The sequence below is a fragment of the Procambarus clarkii genome, chromosome 69, assembly GCF_040958095.1.
Source record: "Procambarus clarkii isolate CNS0578487 chromosome 69, FALCON_Pclarkii_2.0, whole genome shotgun sequence".
Classification (NCBI taxonomy): Eukaryota; Metazoa; Arthropoda; class Malacostraca; order Decapoda; family Cambaridae; genus Procambarus; species Procambarus clarkii.
The window spans coordinates 20,619,177-20,636,581 of NC_091218.1; the positions used below are offsets into that span (position 1 = coordinate 20,619,177).

The 17,405-nt window shown below is 50.2% G+C and overlaps 3 protein-coding genes across 4 annotated transcripts; 2 read left to right on the forward strand and 1 right to left on the reverse strand.

The window, feature by feature from the left end:
- Positions 1-375: 375 nt before the first annotated feature.
- LOC123772304 (uncharacterized) lies at positions 376-2,724 on the reverse strand. Its single transcript, XM_045765392.2, has 2 exons — positions 2,008-2,724; positions 376-1,791 (listed from the first exon to the last, which is right to left on the reverse strand). The coding sequence occupies exons 1-2, from the start codon at positions 2,722-2,724 to the stop codon at positions 1,444-1,446; spliced, it is 1,065 nt and encodes a 354-aa protein (XP_045621348.2). The 3' UTR covers positions 376-1,443.
- Positions 2,725-7,667: 4,943 nt separating this feature from the next.
- On the forward strand, positions 7,668-10,487 carry LOC123772303 (involucrin-like). 2 transcript variants are annotated; one of them, XR_011224030.1, is made up of 3 exons: positions 7,668-8,810; positions 9,020-10,175; positions 10,251-10,481. XR_011224030.1 is itself a non-coding variant. In XM_045765391.2 (2 exons), the coding sequence occupies exons 1-2, from the start codon at positions 7,992-7,994 to the stop codon at positions 9,578-9,580; spliced, it is 1,380 nt and encodes a 459-aa protein (XP_045621347.2). In that variant the 5' UTR covers positions 7,668-7,991; the 3' UTR covers positions 9,581-10,487. The 2 variants fall into 2 exon arrangements, 1 of the variants encoding a protein (XP_045621347.2); XM_045765391.2 differs by having other exon boundaries at positions 9,020-10,487.
- On the forward strand, positions 10,133-15,749 carry LOC123772302 (defective chorion protein, FC125 isoform-like). The gene is made up of 3 exons (XM_069311425.1): positions 10,133-10,344; positions 13,118-13,343; positions 14,270-15,749. The coding sequence occupies exons 1-3, from the start codon at positions 10,133-10,135 to the stop codon at positions 15,536-15,538; spliced, it is 1,707 nt and encodes a 568-aa protein (XP_069167526.1). The 3' UTR covers positions 15,539-15,749.
- The last annotated feature ends 1,656 nt before the right edge of the window (positions 15,750-17,405 follow it).

Genomic DNA, 17,405 nt, shown 5'->3' on the forward strand with positions numbered 1-17,405 from the left:
GCACAAAACACCCTATAAACCTCCCCAATTTGAGGGGTGGATGGCGCCCGTGTAGATCCATCTTCACTCCTGTGTGGAATAACAGGAGGATCACGACTAACCATAATTTTAATATTTTGTAATTTGGAATAGCCAAGGAAGGAAGGAATTATCAAGGAAAACCCAAAATAGTTCATATTTTCAACTTTATAGCACGGAGTTCACCTTGTGATTTTCTGCCAGCGATTAATACGTCATGGATCTTAGTCATTGGCTCATTAATGAGTGAAATTAATTCCAGCATTAAATATAATAAATTATTTATTGTAGAACATTGACATAGACAAACGACTTGCTCATATCTCTATTATATATCTCAAATATTTTATATGCATACATAAGAGTACTTGTTGTGGGCAATGGAAGTTGCTTGGCATTAGGGGAGGGGGGGGGGGGGGGCAGGGCCGCTTGGAACCGCTCGTTACATAAAAGGTAAAGTCTATTTTAGGCATTGTGAGGTAGTGGCTCCTCCATCAGGTAGGAGTTCCTGCAGAATGTGGCTCCTGCTTCAGGCAGTGGCTGTTGCTTCAGGCAGTGGTTGTTGCTTCAGGCAGTGGCTCCTGCTTCAGGCAGTGGTTGTTGCTTCAGGCAGTGGCTCCTGCTTCAGGCAGTGGCTGTTGCTTCAGGCAGTGGCTCCTGCTTCAGGCAGTGGTTCCTGCTTCAGGCAGTGGCTCCTGCTTCAGGCAGTGGTTGTTGCTTCAGGCAGTGGCTCATGCTTCAGGCAGTGGCTGTTGCTTCAGGCAGTGGCTCCTGCTTCAGGCAGTGGTTCCTGCTTCAGGCAGTGGCTGTTGCTTCAGGCAGTGGCTCCTGTTTCAGGCAGTGGCTCCTGCTTCAGGCAGTGGCTGTTGCTTCAGGCAGTGGCTCCTGTTTCAGGCAGTGGCTCCTGTTTCAGGCAGTGGCTCCTGCTTCAGGCAGTGGCTGTTGCTTCAGGCAGTGGCTCCTGTTTCAGGCAGTGGCTCCTGCTTCAGGCAGTGGTTGTTGCTTCAGGCAGTGGCTCCTGTTTCAGGCAGTGGCTGCTGCTTCAGGCAGTGGCTCCTGCTTCAGATAGTGGGCTTTTCAGGCACAGTGTACCAAGCATTGGCTTTAAACATGGCCTCTTATACATATGCTAAGTATTTGGATATGGGTTTGGCAAATTGTGAGTGTGAGGCATCTGCTTACTACGCTGTTCCTCATACATCTCCCGGAACCTTTGGAGTTGTAATTTCAGGGACTGCTTGCTTGGCCGTCAGCTGCTGCTGTCGCGTCTCCTCCGCCTCCAATAACTGCTCTAACATCTTAAAAGCTATTTTCTTATTCTCACGATAGTCCTTCGACGCCACATTGTTCAGATCTTGTTTACGTCTTTCCTTCTCTTCGCCGTCTGGCAAAAACTTTCTTGTGACTCTGTGGTGGTAACCTTTTCTAGTGGCGGGTTCGCGCCCCGAGGACGGCTTCCAGGGCAGAGGAAGAGGAACGGAGAGGAGGTGTTCCTGCTGGTAGATTTGATGAATAGGGGCTTGCTGTGGCCCCAGACAGAGTTCCAGGTGAATAAGCACTGTGCTCTGACTCTTGTGGGTAGACACTGTGTTGTTCCCTTGACATATCATCTTGTGGAAATAAACAACATTCAGAGGAGTCAGTAAAGCTGTTGAGAGTTGTTGAGGGATAGTGGAGAGCAGTTGGGTCGTGAGGCAGGAGTTGGGGTCCTTGGCACAGCTGGTGGTCCTCCGTGGCTGGGGTTCTCAACACCTCGTTGGGGTCAACCATCCTCTGAAGGCACAGTAAGTCATTATACAACATGACACTAACAACTAATTAGTTCACAAGCTCATATATGTTACATATAATATACAACTAAGATACCAAATGAGTAATTTTTTATCTAAACGAGCAGTGTCAGCGAAAGGTCGGGTGGAGTTAATTATCAAGTCAGAAAAATATAAAGTTTTCTGTAAAATCAAATTTTCGACAAAATAATAAACTTACGAGATAGTCGTTGTGTTGCCAGGTGGGTGACGGAGCTTCCCCCAGTCCCAGGTGGCTACTGGCGCCCCATCCTGACGCTGAGCCTTCAGGCACCAGCTGGCTCTGTCTCTCCCAGCTCGGTACTGATCCTTCAAGTGGCAGGTGGCTGTACTGGTTATATCCAAACTCTGATCCTTCAAGTGGCAGGTGGCTGTACTGGTTATATCCAAACGCTGATCCTTCAACTGCCAGGTGGCTCTGTCTGTCCCAACTCCGTCCTGATCCTTCAAGTTCCAGTTGGCTGTGCTGGTTATATCCAAACGCTGATCCTTCAAGTGGCAGGTGGCTCTGGGTGTTGTATCCAGACGCTGATCCTTCAAGTGGCAGGTGGCTCTGGGTGTTGTATCCAAACGCTGATCCTTCAAGTGGCAGGTGGCTCTGGGCGCTGTATCCAGACGCTGATGCCGCTTCTGGTGGTCCGTTGACACCGCCGGCGGCTCCCTCACCATCACAAAATAGTGGTATATCTGGCAGTGTCTCCAGGTAGAGGTTCAGGTCGAAGCTGCTGTTAGCGTCCAGACCCGAGGCTGAGCCTGGACAGATGGCGTTCAGGGCACTACGGATGTCCTCCATGTTGTACTGGGACGCCATGGCGTACTGGGACGCTGGTAGTGGACGTTGATTTGAACGAGAGACGCGGCCCTTGCTGGAAGGCAGTGGCGTGGAACCTCTCTTCATTGTGAATGCTAAGATGATGACTATGCCTGGCCTGTGACGTTACTATATATACTGAATAAAGCAACACGGGATCAACAAGTACTCTACCACAGTCCAGGTTCCGCTCCACGTGAGAAACGTTTGTTATGGGCGTTCTCACCACGACTCCAGCCTCAAGTTGTGTTCACGTGCGGCCGCTCAAGTGGCTGACGCAACACTCATCACAATGCTATGTTGTGTTCAGCCTTTTTTTTTTAAATAGCAAATTTTTATGGTTGATTTGTTCTGTAATTTTAAGTGATACACCTTGTACCCTGAACTAGACTATGACACACCCTACACACCCTGGACCAGACTGTGACACACCCTACACACCCTAGACCAGACTATGACACACCCTACACACCCTGGACCAGACTAGTGACACACCCTACACACCCTGGACCAGACTGACACACCCTACACACCCTGGACCAGACTGACACACCCTACACACCCTGGACCAGACTGATACACCCTACACACCCTGGACCAGACTGACACACCCTACACACCCTGGACCAGACTGACACACCCTACACACCCTGGACCAGACTGACACACCCTACACACCCTGGACCAGACTGACACACCCTACACACCCTGGACCAGACTATGACACACCCTAAACACCCTGGACCAGACTGTGGTTCACACCCTGGACCAGACTGTGGTTCACACCCTACACACCCTGGACCAGACTGTGGTTCACACCCTACACACCCTGGACCAGACTGTGGTTCACACCCTGGACCAGACTGTGGTTCACACCCTGGACCAGACTGTGGTTCACACCCTGGACCAGACTGTGGTTCACACCCTGGACCAGACTGTGGTTCACACCCTGGACCACTGTGGTTCACACCCTGGACCAGACTGTGGTTCACACCCTGGACCAGACTGTGGTTCACACCCTGGACCAGACTGTGGTTCACACCCTGGACCAGACTGTGGTTCATACCCTGGACCAGACTGTGGTTCACACCCTGGACCAGACTGGTTCACACACTGGACCAGACTGTGGTTCACACCCTGGACCAGACTGTGGTTCACACCCTGGACCAGACTGTGGTTCACACACTGGACCAGACTGTGGTTTACACCCTGGACCAGACTGTGGTTCACACCCTGGACCAGACTGTGGTTCACACCCTGGACCAGACTGTGGTTCACACCCTACACACCCTGGACCAGACTGTGGTTCACACCCTGAACCAGACTGTGGTTCACACCCTGGACCAGACTGTGGTTCACACCCTGGACCAGACTGTGTTTCACACCCTGGACCAGACTGTGGTTCACACCCTGGACCAGACTATGAGACACTACACACACCCTGGACCAGACTATGAGACACTACACACACCCTGGACCAGACTGTGGTTCACACCCTGGACCAGACTATGAGACACTACACACACCCTTGACCAGACTGTGGTTCACACCCTGGACCAGACTGTGGTTCACACCCTGGACCAGACTGTGGTTCACACCCTGGACCAGACTGTGGTTCACACCCTACACACCCTGGACCAGACTGTGGTTCACACCCTACACACCCTGGACCAGACTGTGGTTCACACCTTGGACCAGACTGTGGTTCACACCCTGGACCAGACTGTGGTTCACACCCTGGACCAGACTGTGGTTCACACCCTACACACCCTGGACCAGACTGTGGTTCACACCCTGGACCAGACTGTGGTTCACACCCTGGACCAGACTGTGGTTCACACCCTGGACCAGACTGTGGTTCACACCCTGGACCAGACAGCAGCGTCAACAATGAACATGGAGCCCCAAGGTGAGACTCTCACCCTAAGAGCCTCCCCCAAGGGGGTCATCACAAGTCCCAGTATGACTGCGAGAGACCAAACCCGCTGGCCCAGGACCCCCTCTCACCCTATCCCCTCACCCTAGGTCTCACCCTAGGTCTCACACTTGCAGCCAACTCAACCAATCCATCAACGTTACAACACCGCAATATTGACGTTCTGTATGCATCGCAGTGGGTTGCTTGTACGTTTATGTTTTGGGGGGAAAACAGTTGCTTTTTTACGGAGTGAGCCACGGAGAGAGCAGGCTAGTGTAAGCGCGTATCAATCCTGGTGTTAAGAGGGCTTTACACGTTATTATCCAGATGGATCAAACACCGTGTCCGGAAATATTCGTTGCTTGCGTTCATAGTGAATGTTTCCTCCCGTGAAACGTATAGACGAGAGTCCAGCTAACTCCGGTATACTCGTGTAAACTCTGGTATACTCGTGTAAACTCTGGTATACTCGTGTAAACTCTGGTATACTCGTAATGCTGTGTACTTGTCGGGAGCGGAAAGTTTGTTAGAGAGTTTTCAAGGAAAACTTCTATATTTAGGTCTTCCTCGTCTGTGTTGGTCTTCCTCGTCTGTGAGTTGGTCTTCCTCGTCTGTGTTGGTCTTCCTCGTCTGTGTTGGTCTTCCTCGTCTGTGTTGGTCTTCCTCGTCTGTGTTGGTCTTCCTCGTCTGTGTTGGTCTTCCTCGTCTGTGAGTTGGTCTTCCTCGTCTGTGTGTTGTCTTCCTCGTCTGTGAGTTGGTCTTCCTCGTCTGTGAGTTGGTCTTCCTCGTCTGTGAGTTGGTCTTCCTCGTCTGTGTGTTGGTCTTCCTCGTCTGTGTTGGTCTTCCTCGTCTGTGTGTTGGTCTTCCTCGTCTGTGTTGGTCTTCCTCGTCTGTGTTGATCTTCCTCGTCTGTGTTGGTCTTCCTCGTCTGTGTTGGTCTTCCTCGTCTGTGTTGGTCTTCCTCGTCTGTGTTGGTCTTCCTCGTCTGTGTTGGTCTCCCTCGTCTGTGTGTTGGTCTTCCTCGTCTGTGAGTTGGTCTTCCTCGTCTGTGTGTTGGTCTTCCTCGTCTGTGTTGGTCTTCCTCGTCTGTGAGTTGGTCTTCCTCGTCTGTGTGTTGGTCTTCCTCGTCTGTGTTGGTCTTCCTCGTCTGTGAGTTGGTCTTCCTCGTCTGTGTGTTGGTCTCCCTCGTCTGTGTGTTGTCTTCCTCGTCTGTGAGTTGGTCTTCCTCGTCTGTGAGTTGGTCTTCCTCGTCTGTGTGTTGGTCTTCCTCGTCTGTGAGTTGGTCTCCCTCGTCTGTGTGTTGGTCTTCCTCGTCTGTGTGTTGGTCTTCCTCGTCTGTGAGTTGGTCTTCCTCGTCTGTGTGTTGGTCTTCCTCGTCTGTGAGTTGGTCTCCCTCGTCTGTGTGTTGGTCTTCCTCGTCTGTGTGTTGGTCTTCCTCGTCTGTGTCGTGGTCTTCGTGGTGTCCCGGTGTCTGACATCTGTGGCTCTATACCAGGCTCAGGTCCCTGGGGGGGGGGGGGTTCTATACCGGGAATCTGGTCTCTGAAGAGCTCTATATCGATGTCAGGTCTTCAAGGCGGTTAAGGGGCTCTATACTTAGGCCAATCGAATAGTTAATAAATGAAATGCATTGGACGGGCTATAGTGAGCCCGCCGTACTTACCTGGCATAGGAGATGTCGGGGCAGACTCCATACACAGTTTCAAATGTAGATATGATTGAGTTCAATAGGCTCAGGAACCTGTATGCCAGTTGATGGACAGTTGAGAGGCGGGAGTAAAGAGCCGAAGCTCAACACCGGCAAGCGCAATTAGATGAGTACAATTAGGAGAGATTGTCGGCGGAGGCATGTCTGTGACTCGCTGATACGTTTGAGAGCGACCTTGGCGGAACATTCAATGGTCAACTAGAGATAACGTTTACATTAGTGTGTGGTGTGCTCGACAAGATCTCAACATGTTATGCACTAATGCACAAGTCCGGTCAAAGATAACAATGGTCAAAGATAACAATTAAAGCAACTATTAAAGCTCCAGAAGGTGTCTACGCGGGCGAGAAGCCACGCTGACAGAGGTGCTCTAAACGGAAGGTTGATCTTGCAGAAATAACATGGAATATAATTATTATTATTATTATTATTAATATCTTTATTGACAAAATTAATTACAATTTTGCCTACTTTAGAGCAGTCATCCCTGACCAGGGTCCCGCGAGCATTACAATCAATGTTATTCTCTTTAAACGTGTAATTTTCAGTCGTGAATGTCTTATAAAACAATTAAAAACTAGGTAAATTTTATTAAACTTATTAAAAAATATATTAACATAAAATCATTACTAAATATATACACAATGTTTGTGACCAGTTAGCCAGATGTAGAGTGAAAATGTTGGTTGTTTGTTAGCAAATTTCAGCGTTTCTCCAAGCAAAAATGGTTAGGAATTACTGTCAGGTCCAGGGTGTGTAGGGTGTAAGTCATAGCCTGGTCAGGGTGTGTAGGGTGTAAGTTATATTTTTATTCCAGGGTGACTAGGATGTAAATAATAATCTGGTCCAGGGTATGTTGGGTGTAAGTAATAGTCTGATCCAGGGTGTAAATAATAATCTGGCCCCAGGGTGTATAGGGTGTAAGTAAGAATGTGGTCCAGGGTGTGTAGTGTGTCGTTAAATGATTAATGGTAGGTCTTATCGCTAATACATAATAGTTTGACCAATGGGGATAGTTACAGAGTCATAGGGGAGCTTCTGTTTATTATTAGTCCTCACAATACACTACTTGTTTCTGAATCTCATATGTCGTTCATCTACTGGAAGCGAAATGTGGGTACAGTGCAAGGATTTCAGGTAATTTATCCATAGGTCTGATAAAGACCTTTTGTGCCCTCTGTAATGCTTTTGCGCTACCGCTCACAGGATGAGTATGGGGTGCACAATAAACTAGCCGCCTTTGGCGGCAACAATCAATCGTTAAATGATAGTGTATGGGGTCATTAATAACTGGGTCAAGGTAAGTGGCTAACGAAGCGTGTGCAGGGTGCACATTCTCCACTGAAGTACATAATTGACAATGATGGAAGATTATGAATGTGTCAGAATATTGCGTCAGCCGCGGGAGTCGAACGGCCTCACCTGAACTCGACTTCAGGAACGAGTCTGGGACAGAACGGCGGCCGCCACAAACGTTTGTCAGGGTTGGCAAGCGGGAGCGTAAGTCGGGCGGTACTGGTTGTTCTCGTGTTGTAGGGCGGCCCCGCGTACACATATATATTGGCGGGAAGCGTGTTCTCTCCATCACTCTCGCACCGGTAGTCATGATAAGCGCCATGCTCGCTCACCCTCTTCCCCTCCACTGCCAAGAAAGGTTCCACTCTACTGACTTCCAGCAAGTGACGCGTATAGTGTTCAAATCCACGCCCACCCGCTTCCCAATACACCATGGCGTCCCAATACAACATGGATGACCAATACAACATGGCGTCCCAATACAACATGGATGACCAATACAACATGGAGGACATCCATAGTGCCCTGAACGCCGTCCTTCCCGAGACGGCTGAGCAAAACTATATCTCAGGGCTGGACGCTATCGCCAGTTTTGACTTGGACATGGTTGTTGCTTATCTGGATTCATTATCAGACATGTCATCCAACCATTTGGGTGATGGTGAGGGAGCCACCAGCGGCCACAGTGGTGTCGACGGACCACCAGAAGCACCATTATCAGCCTCAGGATGGGACCCACAGGACCACCTGGGACGTGAAGGACCAGCCTCAGGATGGGACCCACAGGATCACCTGGGACGTGAAGGACCAGCCTCAGGATGGGACCCACAGGACCACCTGGGACGTGAAGGACCAGCCTCAGGATGGGACCCACAGGACCACCTGGGACGTGAAGGACCAGCCTCAGGATGGGACCCACAGGACCACCTGGGACGTGAAGGACCAGCCTCAGGATGGGACCCACAGGATCACCTGGGACGTGAAGGACCAGCCTCAGGATGGGACCCACAGGACCACCTGGGACGTGAAGGATCAACCTCAGGATGGGACCCACAGGATCACCTGGGACGTGAAGGATCAGCCTCAGGATGGGACCCACAGGACCACCTGGGACATGAAGGACCAGCCTCAGGATGGGACCCACAGGACCACCTGGGACGTGAAGGACCAGCATCGTCAAGGAAGACCAGTGATCACGTGGGACTTCGTGTTGTTCCGTGTTCAGCCCGAGAAGATAGCGGCGAGTGCTTCGTAAGTTGAGCCTTGAGTAACGCGTTGTTGAACCTGCTTTCAAAACGTTATGTTAAACTGTCAACAGCAGCACTGCTTGCTTTACTGTTTAACTTTTAATTACTTAGATCTACTTTGTTGATAATTAAACGTACCCACACACAAAAATACTCCTTACACTTCAATAATCAATGATTTGGTTTTATATTGATGTTGTACGATGTTTTCAGATGATGGTTGATCCCAACCAGGTGCTGGCCCAGAACCGAACTCCTTCCCCTCCTAGTGCTCTCTACGACCTGTCTCACTTGTTGACTGATGAATGCAGCCAGTATCTTTCAGAGGATATTTCAAGGGAACAACACAGTGTCTACCCACAAGAATCAGAGCACCGTGCTCATCCAGCTGGAGCTCTGTCTGGGGCCACAGAAAGTCCCTATTCATCAAATCTACCAGCAGGAACACCTCCTCTCCGTTCCTCTTCCTCTGCCCTGGAAGCCGTGCTCGGGACGCGACCCGCCACTAGAAAAGGTTACCACCACAGAGTCACAAGAAAATATTTGCCAGACGGCGAAGAGAAGGAAAAACGTAGAAAAAAACTGAACAATGTGGCGTCGAAGGACTATCGTGAGAATAAGAAAATGACTTTGAAGATGGTCGAGCAGTTGTTGGAGGCGGAGGAGAAGCGACAGCAGCAGCTGACGGCCAAGCAACAGTCCCTGAAATTACAAGTACAAAGGTTCCGGGAGATGTATAAGGTATATTTTGGTGAAACAGTGCCTTTCACTTAGGACTTACAGGTGCTGCTAATTGACTCTTAACACATAACCTGTTAGACCCACAACCTGATAGATAGAGTCAATAGACAGTACTGACAGGACCTCTGACGGGTATCTGTCCTGTATATCATTATCAAACCAATTCTAGCCAAAGACCTCAGACAGATGTTTGACGAATATCAGAGCACACGCGGCTCTGATAAAGCCAATCACAGCCACGGATGTGGGCTCTCTGCTGCCAGGCCCTTCACCGAGAATAAATTAACTGATGACCTAACAACATGTGAGGCAACACCAAGCCCCTAACCTCACCAGGAGGGGTTCCAGGAGGAGCCGGAGCACACACAACAGTCTCTAGGGCGTATATTACATATACTCTTGAGAGGTGATATCTGCTTGATGGGGTTCTGGGAGTTCTTCTACTCCCCAAGCCCGGCCCGAGGCCAGGCTCGACTTGTGAAGTGATCCCTAGCTTCTCCATCACATACACATACTGAGCCCTGACCAATATCCTGAGCTACAGTATACTTACTGGATGGTTAGTAAACTCTTGTGGACGCTTAAATGACCCTCCAGATCTTGCCTGACCCAGGTGAAACTGACCCAGGTGACACTGACCCAGGTGACACTGACCCAGGTGACACTGACCCAGGTGACACTGACCCAGGTGACACTGACCCAGGTGACACTGACCCAGGTGACACTGACCCAGGTGACACTGACCCAGGTGACACTGACCCAGGTGACACTGACCCAGCTAGGGAGAACAACATACCGTGAGCGACCTGATAAAAACACACACACCTAAAACTACGGTGTGTTTTATTGTGTTCGGAGATGTAGAATGTTTTTTATGGCGAATTTGTAAATATTTGATTCATGTTATTATTTATGGACTGTGAAATAAAAGCATTAATTCAATAAAATATACATTTTTTGAAATCTTTTACTGGCGAGTAATGTGTGACGATGTGGCCATTGTGGACATGGCCCCGTGTGTGTGTGTGTGTGTGTGTGTGTGTGTGTGTGTGTGTGTGTGTGTGTGTGTGTGTGTGTGTGTGTGTGTGTGTGTGTGTGTGTGTGTGTGTGGTGTTCCTTTAGTGTTAATACTGATATTGTGTGAGGGAGGGAGGGGGAGAGAGAAAAGAAAGATAAAAAAAGAGATAGAAGAGAAAAGAGAAGAGAGAAAAGAGAGATTAGAGAAAGGAGAGATAAGAGAAAGGAGAGAGAGAGAGAGAGAGAGAGAGAGAGAGAGAGAGAGAGAGAGAGAGAGAGAGAGAGAGAGAGAGAGAGAGAGAGAGAGAGAGAGAGAGAGAGAGAGAGACAGACAGAGACAGAGACAGAGACAGAGACAGAGAGACAGAGACAGAGAGACAGACAGAGAGACAGAGAGAGAGACAGAGAGAGAGACAGAGAGAGAGACAGAGAGAGAGACAGAGAGAGAGACAGAGAGAGAGACAGAGAGAGAGACAGAGACAGAGACAGAGACAGAGACAGAGACAGAGACAGAGAGAGAGAGAGAGAGAGAGAGAGAGAGAGAGAGAGAGAGAGAGAGAGACAGGGACAGAGACAGAGACAGAGACAGAGAGAGAGAGAGAGAGACAGAGACAGAGAGAGAGACAGAGAGAGAGACAGAGAGAGAGACAGACAGAGACAGAGACAGAGAGAGAGAGAGAGACAGAGAGAGAGATAGAGACAGAGACAGAGACAGAGACAGAGACAGAGACAGAGACAGAGAGAGAGAGAGAGAGAGAGAGAGAGAGAGAGAGAGAGACAGAGACAGAGACAGAGACAGAGACAGAGACAGAGACAGAGAGAGAGAGAGAGAGAGAGAGAGAGAGAGAGAGACAGACAGAGACAGATAGAGACAGACAGAGACAGACAGAGACAGACAGAGACAGACAGAGACAGAGACAGAGACAGAGAGAGAGAGAGAGAGAGAGAGAGAGAGAGAGAGAGAGAGAGAGAGAGAGAGAGAGAGAGAGAGAGAGAGACAGAGAGAGACAGAGAGAGAAGGTGATGTATGTGTACACACATACATCACCTTCTTGGTCAAGTTAGAGCAGTTGCCACACACAAATAGACCATTCCAGCAAGTTCAGAGAGATAGATCACCGGTACAACTTTGTTCCTATAGAATCCGAGACCCCTTGGGGCATTTTGAGAGAGTGCAAGGAGGTTTCTCAAGGGTCTGGGCTCCAGGCTCATCGAAATAACAAGAGACCCAAGAGCACAGCGAGCTTCCTTTTCCAGCGCCTTAGTGTGGCGGTCCAGAGGGGAAATGCCCGCAGCATCCTCGGTTCCTACCCGGTGTCGGAGTTCAAAGAAACCTACAGCCTCTAAAAAAGAAATATACTTTTGTTTTCATTTAATGTTCGCATTTTGTAACCAATCAATTATGTAACTGTGTAACCTTGTATACTAAACTACATAACAATAATAATAATAATAATAATAATAATAATAATAATAATAATAATAATAATAATAATAATAATAATAATAATAATATGACCAAGTTACAACCTGACACTACACTTCCTGACCCACTTGACTAATCTCAACAATACTGTACGCGTGGGAGAGGTGGAGAAAGTGAGGCAGAGAGAGGGAGTAAGGCCAGGGAAAGAGACCCGAGACAGCGGTGAAAGAGCGTCAACCTGGCTTGTCTTTAGAAAGGAATAGACCAAAACGTTTACTATAAGAAGGTGAGATCGGTGAGCGCGGGAGTTACCTGTTCTCCACGCGTCGCGTCCCGGTGCTCCACACACACACACACATATATATATATGGGTGGTGCTGGAGTCGAGCGCCAGACGTCCCAGCAGCCATGACAGGCGCACAGCAGCACAAGCCATCTCGCTACCTTATGCTGACTGACCCTGGAGACGTGCTCGACCCGCCCCCGGGACCCAGACGGCCCCGGCACCCTGACGCCCGCGGCACCCTGACGCCCGCGGCACACTGACGCCCGCGGCACACTGACGCCCGCGGCACCCTGACGCCCGCGGCACACTGACGCCCGCGGCACCCTGGCATCCTGCGCCCCTGGCATCCTGCGCCCCCGGCCGCCATGGCCCGTGACCCCCACCGCGCGACGCGCCCGCCCTTGGCTCATGATAGTGATGATGATCTGGTGAGTGACACTCTAGCACTCTTGTTCATCGTGTTCACCTGTCTCGTACTCTTGTTCAAGGTGTGTGTTCACCGGCGTGTCACACCCGTGTTCAAGGTGTTCTGATCTATATGGTCCGGCGTCTCATCACACCTGCTCTTGACACTATGGCTGGAGTTAGTCTCTTAACTGCCTCCCATTTGATCGTCCCTATGGCTAACCTCAGTTACTAATTTCCACCCCATGTCCTCTTGTCCTACTTATGTTAAAACAATTCGGTTCTGTATACTTTGTCTATGCTTATATGAATCGTATATGTCGTAAACATGTCTCATTTTACTTTCTCGTTTACCTTTTAGGAAATTTCCCAACTTTCTCTGGTTTAAGTGTATGGTTTTTAGGTGAGTATTGTAGACTGTGGCGTGGTATTCCAGTTCTGGTGCAGCAGAGGTAGTGATGAACGGTGTAAAAGGCTTCCACGTAAAAGGCTTCCACGTAAAAGGCTTCCACGTAAAAGGCTTCCATGTAAAAGGCTTCTATGTAAAAGTTTCCGAAGAATTGTTGAATGTTCTCTTGTTATGTTCTCTTGTTCTCCTTGGGCAGTTCGTTGTTGCCTTCAACCTCGTTCTGACAGTTCCTGTGACGGCGCTGGAACCAATCGTACTGGCGTTTGCCTTTCCACTGGAGACTTTCGGCGCCGTGGACAGGGGGTGACCTGCTGCATGGGTGACAGCTTCTCCCCTGAATCAACCTATCTTGGCTTTGCGCCCCTGTCGCTCCAGACTGACAACCAGAGTGCAACTCCATAGTCTCCTAAAACTGATGGATGCCTACTACTGATTGATTGATAAAGATTAAGCCACCCAAGATGTGGCACGGGCATGAATAGCCCGTAAAGCTATTAGTAGTATGTGGTGGTTATTAATGTTAGCTTGTGTCTCAAGTACTGGAGCAGTGTGCAGGGTGTTGTGATGCACGTCTGTGTTCTTGCCATATTCTACCATGTTCTACCTTCTACCATATCCATTTCTTCTACCATATCTACTACATATTTACCTCTCTCTCACAGCCCCAGGATACAGCCCGTAACAGCTGTTTAACTCCCTGGCATCTATATTTATTACTAGGTGAACAGGGGCATCAGGTGAAAGAAACTGTCTATTTGTTTCTGCCTCGGCTGGGAATCGAACCCGGGCCCTAAGGACTACGACCCCCCGAGTGCTGTCCACTCGCTGTGTGTGTGTGTGTGTGTGTGTGTGTGTGTGTGTGTGTGTGTGTGTGTGTGTGTGTGTGTGCGTGTGTGTGTGTGTGTGTGTGTGTGTGTGTGTGTGTGTGTGTGTGTGTGTGTGTGTGAGTGTGTGTGTGTGTGTGTGTGTGTGTGTGTGTGTGTGTGTGTGTGTGTGTGTGTGTGTGCGTGTGTGTGTGTGTGTGTGTGTGTGTGTGTGTGTGTGTGTGTGTGTGTGTGTGTGTGTGTGTGTGTGTGTGTGTGTGTGTGTGTGTGTCATTGTCATAAATGATTTATATATAAAACAACAAACTATCTCCTGCTTCTTAATGTCGAGGTAAATGTTTCCTTTTGTACTTAGGGTTTGGGTACCGTTAACCCTAATGAGGTGCTGAGGAATACCCACTCTGGACACTTCCGGCTGCTGCCCCATGACCCACCACTCTCCCTGGATGAGTACCAGTTGAGTGAGGACCTCCAGCAACTGCGCCATGGCCCACCACTCTCCCTGGATGAGTACCAGTTGAGTGAGGACCTCCAGCAACTGCGCCATGACCCACCACTCTCCCTGGATGAGTACCAGTTGAGTGAGGACCTCCAGCAACTGCGCCATGACCCACCACTCTCCCTGGATGAGTACCAGTTGAGTGAGGACCCACAGCAACTGCCCCAGGACCCACCACTCTTGCTGGATGAGTACCAGTTGAGTGAGGACCTCCAGCAACTGCCCCATGGCCCACCACTCTCCCTGGATGAGTACCAGTTGAGTGAGGACCCACAGCAACTGCCCCAGGACCCACCACTCTTGCTGGATGAGTACCAGTTGAGTGAGGACCTCCAGCAACTGCCCCATGACCCACCACTCTCCCTGGATGAGTACCAGTTGAGTGAGGACCCACAGCAACTGCCCCATGACCCACCACTCTCCCTGGATGAGTACCAGTTGAGTGAGGACCCACAGCAACTGCCCCAGGACCCACCACTCTCCCTGGATGAGTACCAGTTCAGTGAGGACCCACAGCAACAACCTCAGGATGGTTCTTCATCATGCACGCTCTACAGGCTAACGGATATGTTCGGTGGAGCTCGCAGCAAGGAGCCGCCACTGTTATGGACATCAGGCGGCAGCACATACCATTATTCACCCGGGAGAGCAAAAAGCACCCATACACCAACCAACTTGCCAGGACCATCACACAGCAGCTATCCAACAGGAGAAGCTGCCCCTCAACCATCCGTGGAGGCCACGACTGCTGCGCCGAGAGGGAGAGGAGGTTGGCGCCACAGACACACACGACAGTTTCTGCAGGAGGAAGAAGACAAAAAGAGACGGAGGCAGGAACTGAACAAGGAAGCGTCGCAGCTGTACCGGCAGAGAAGGAAAGCGTCTGACAGTCTGCAGCAGCGTCACCAGTTGCTGGAGGAAGAAAACCAGCGGTTACAGAAGAAGTCCGCCATACTGAAGAGTCACAACCAATGGTGTTATGAGTTTTACCACAGACACAAGGAGCATTTTCCCGCGCTCCCAGAAGCGAGCAGTTTGCCTCCTGGCCAGGAGGAGCCGCCACACGGCAGCTCTTGGTCCCCCACCTCATCAGACCAGGAGGACCCAGCACACAACAGTCCCTAGAAAAGTCCTCTTCAGTCATAACAAGAGGAGCCCCAGGCAGAAGCTCTTGATAGACCGATAGACCCTTCCATCACACCAGGAAGATACCGTATGCAGTTGTCCCTCTGTCAGTGTTGCATGACTGGGCTGTGTGTGTCAGTGTTGCATGACTGGGCTGTGTGTCAGTGTTGCAAGACTGGGCTGTGTGTCAGTGTTGCATGACTGGGCTGTGTGTGTCAGTGTTGCATGACTGGGCTGTGTGTCAGTGTTGCAAGACTGGGCTGTGTGTCAGTGTTGCAAGACTGGGCTGTGTGTCAGTGTTGTAAGACTGGGCTGTGTGTCAGTGTTGCATGACTGGGCTGTGTGTCAGTGTTGCATGACTGGGCTGTGTGTCAGTGTTGCAAGACTGGGCTGTGTGTCAGTGTTGCATGACTGGGCTGTGTGTCAGTGTTGCATGACTGGGCTGTGTGTCAGTGTTGCATGGCTGGGCTGTGTGTGTCAGTGTTGTAAAACTGGGCTGTGCGTGTCAGTGTTGTAAGACTGGGCTGTGTGCCAGTGTTGCATGACTGGGCTGTGTGTCAGTGTTGTAAGACTGGGCTGTGTGTGTCAGTGTTGCATGACTGGGCTGTGTGTCAGTGTTGTAAGACTGGGCTGTGTGTGTCAGTGTTGCATGACTGGGCTGTGTGTCAGTGTTGCATGACTGGGCTGTGTGTCAGTGTTGCATGACTGGGCTGTGTGTCAGTGTTGTAAGACTGGGCTGTGTGTATCAGTGTTGCATGACTGGGCTGTGTGTCAGTGTTGCATGACTGAGCTGTGTGTCAGTGTTGCATGACTGGGCTGTGTGTCAGTGTTGCATGGCTGGGCTGTGTGTGTCAGTGTTGTAAAACTGGGCTGTGCGTGTCAGTGTTGTAAGACTGGGCTGTGTGCCAGTGTTGCATGACTGGGCTGTGTGTCAGTGTTGTAAGACTGGGCTGTGTGTGTCAGTGTTGCATGACTGGGCTGTGTGTCAGTGTTGTAAGACTGGGCTGTGTGTGTCAGTGTTGCATGACTGGGCTGTGTGTCAGTGTTGCATGACTGGGCTGTGTGTCAGTGTTGCATGACTGGGCTGTGTGTCAGTGTTGTAAGACTGGGCTGTGTGTATCAGTGTTGCATGACTGGGCTGTGTGTCAGTGTTGCATGACTGAGCTGTGTGTCAGTGTTGCATGACTGGGCTGTGTGTCAGTGTTGCATGACTGGGCTGTGTGTCAGTGTTGTAAGACTGGGCTGTGTGTATCAGTGTTGCATGACTGGGCTGTGTGTCAGTGTTGCATGACTGGGCTGTGTGTATCAGTGTTGCATGACTGGGCTGTGTGTCAGTGTTGCATGACTGGGCTGTGTGTATCAGTGTTGTAAGACTGGGCTGTGTGTGTCAGTGTTGTAAGACTGGGCTGTGTGTCAGTGTTGTAAGACTGGGCTGTGTGTCAGTGTTGCATGACTGAGCTGTGTGGCAGTGTTGCATGACTGAGCTGTGTGTCAGTGTTGCATGACTGGGCTGTGTGTGTCAGTGTTGCATGACTGGGCTGTGTGTGTCAGTGTTGTAAAACTGGGCTGTGTGTCAGTGTTGTAAGACTGGGCTGTGTGTGTCAGTGTTGTAAGACTGGGCTGTGTGTCAGTGTTGCATGACTGGGCTGTGTCAGTGTTGTAAGACTGGGCTGTGTGTCAGTGTTGTAAGACTGGGCTGTGTGTCAGTGTTGCATGACTGGGCTGTGTGTCAGTGTTGCATGACTGGGCTGTGTGTCAGTGTTGCATGACTGGGCTGTGTGTCAGTGTTGTAAGACTGGGCTGTGTGTCAGTGTTGCATGACTGGGCTGTGTGTCAGTGTTGCATGACTGGGCTGTGTGTCAGTGTT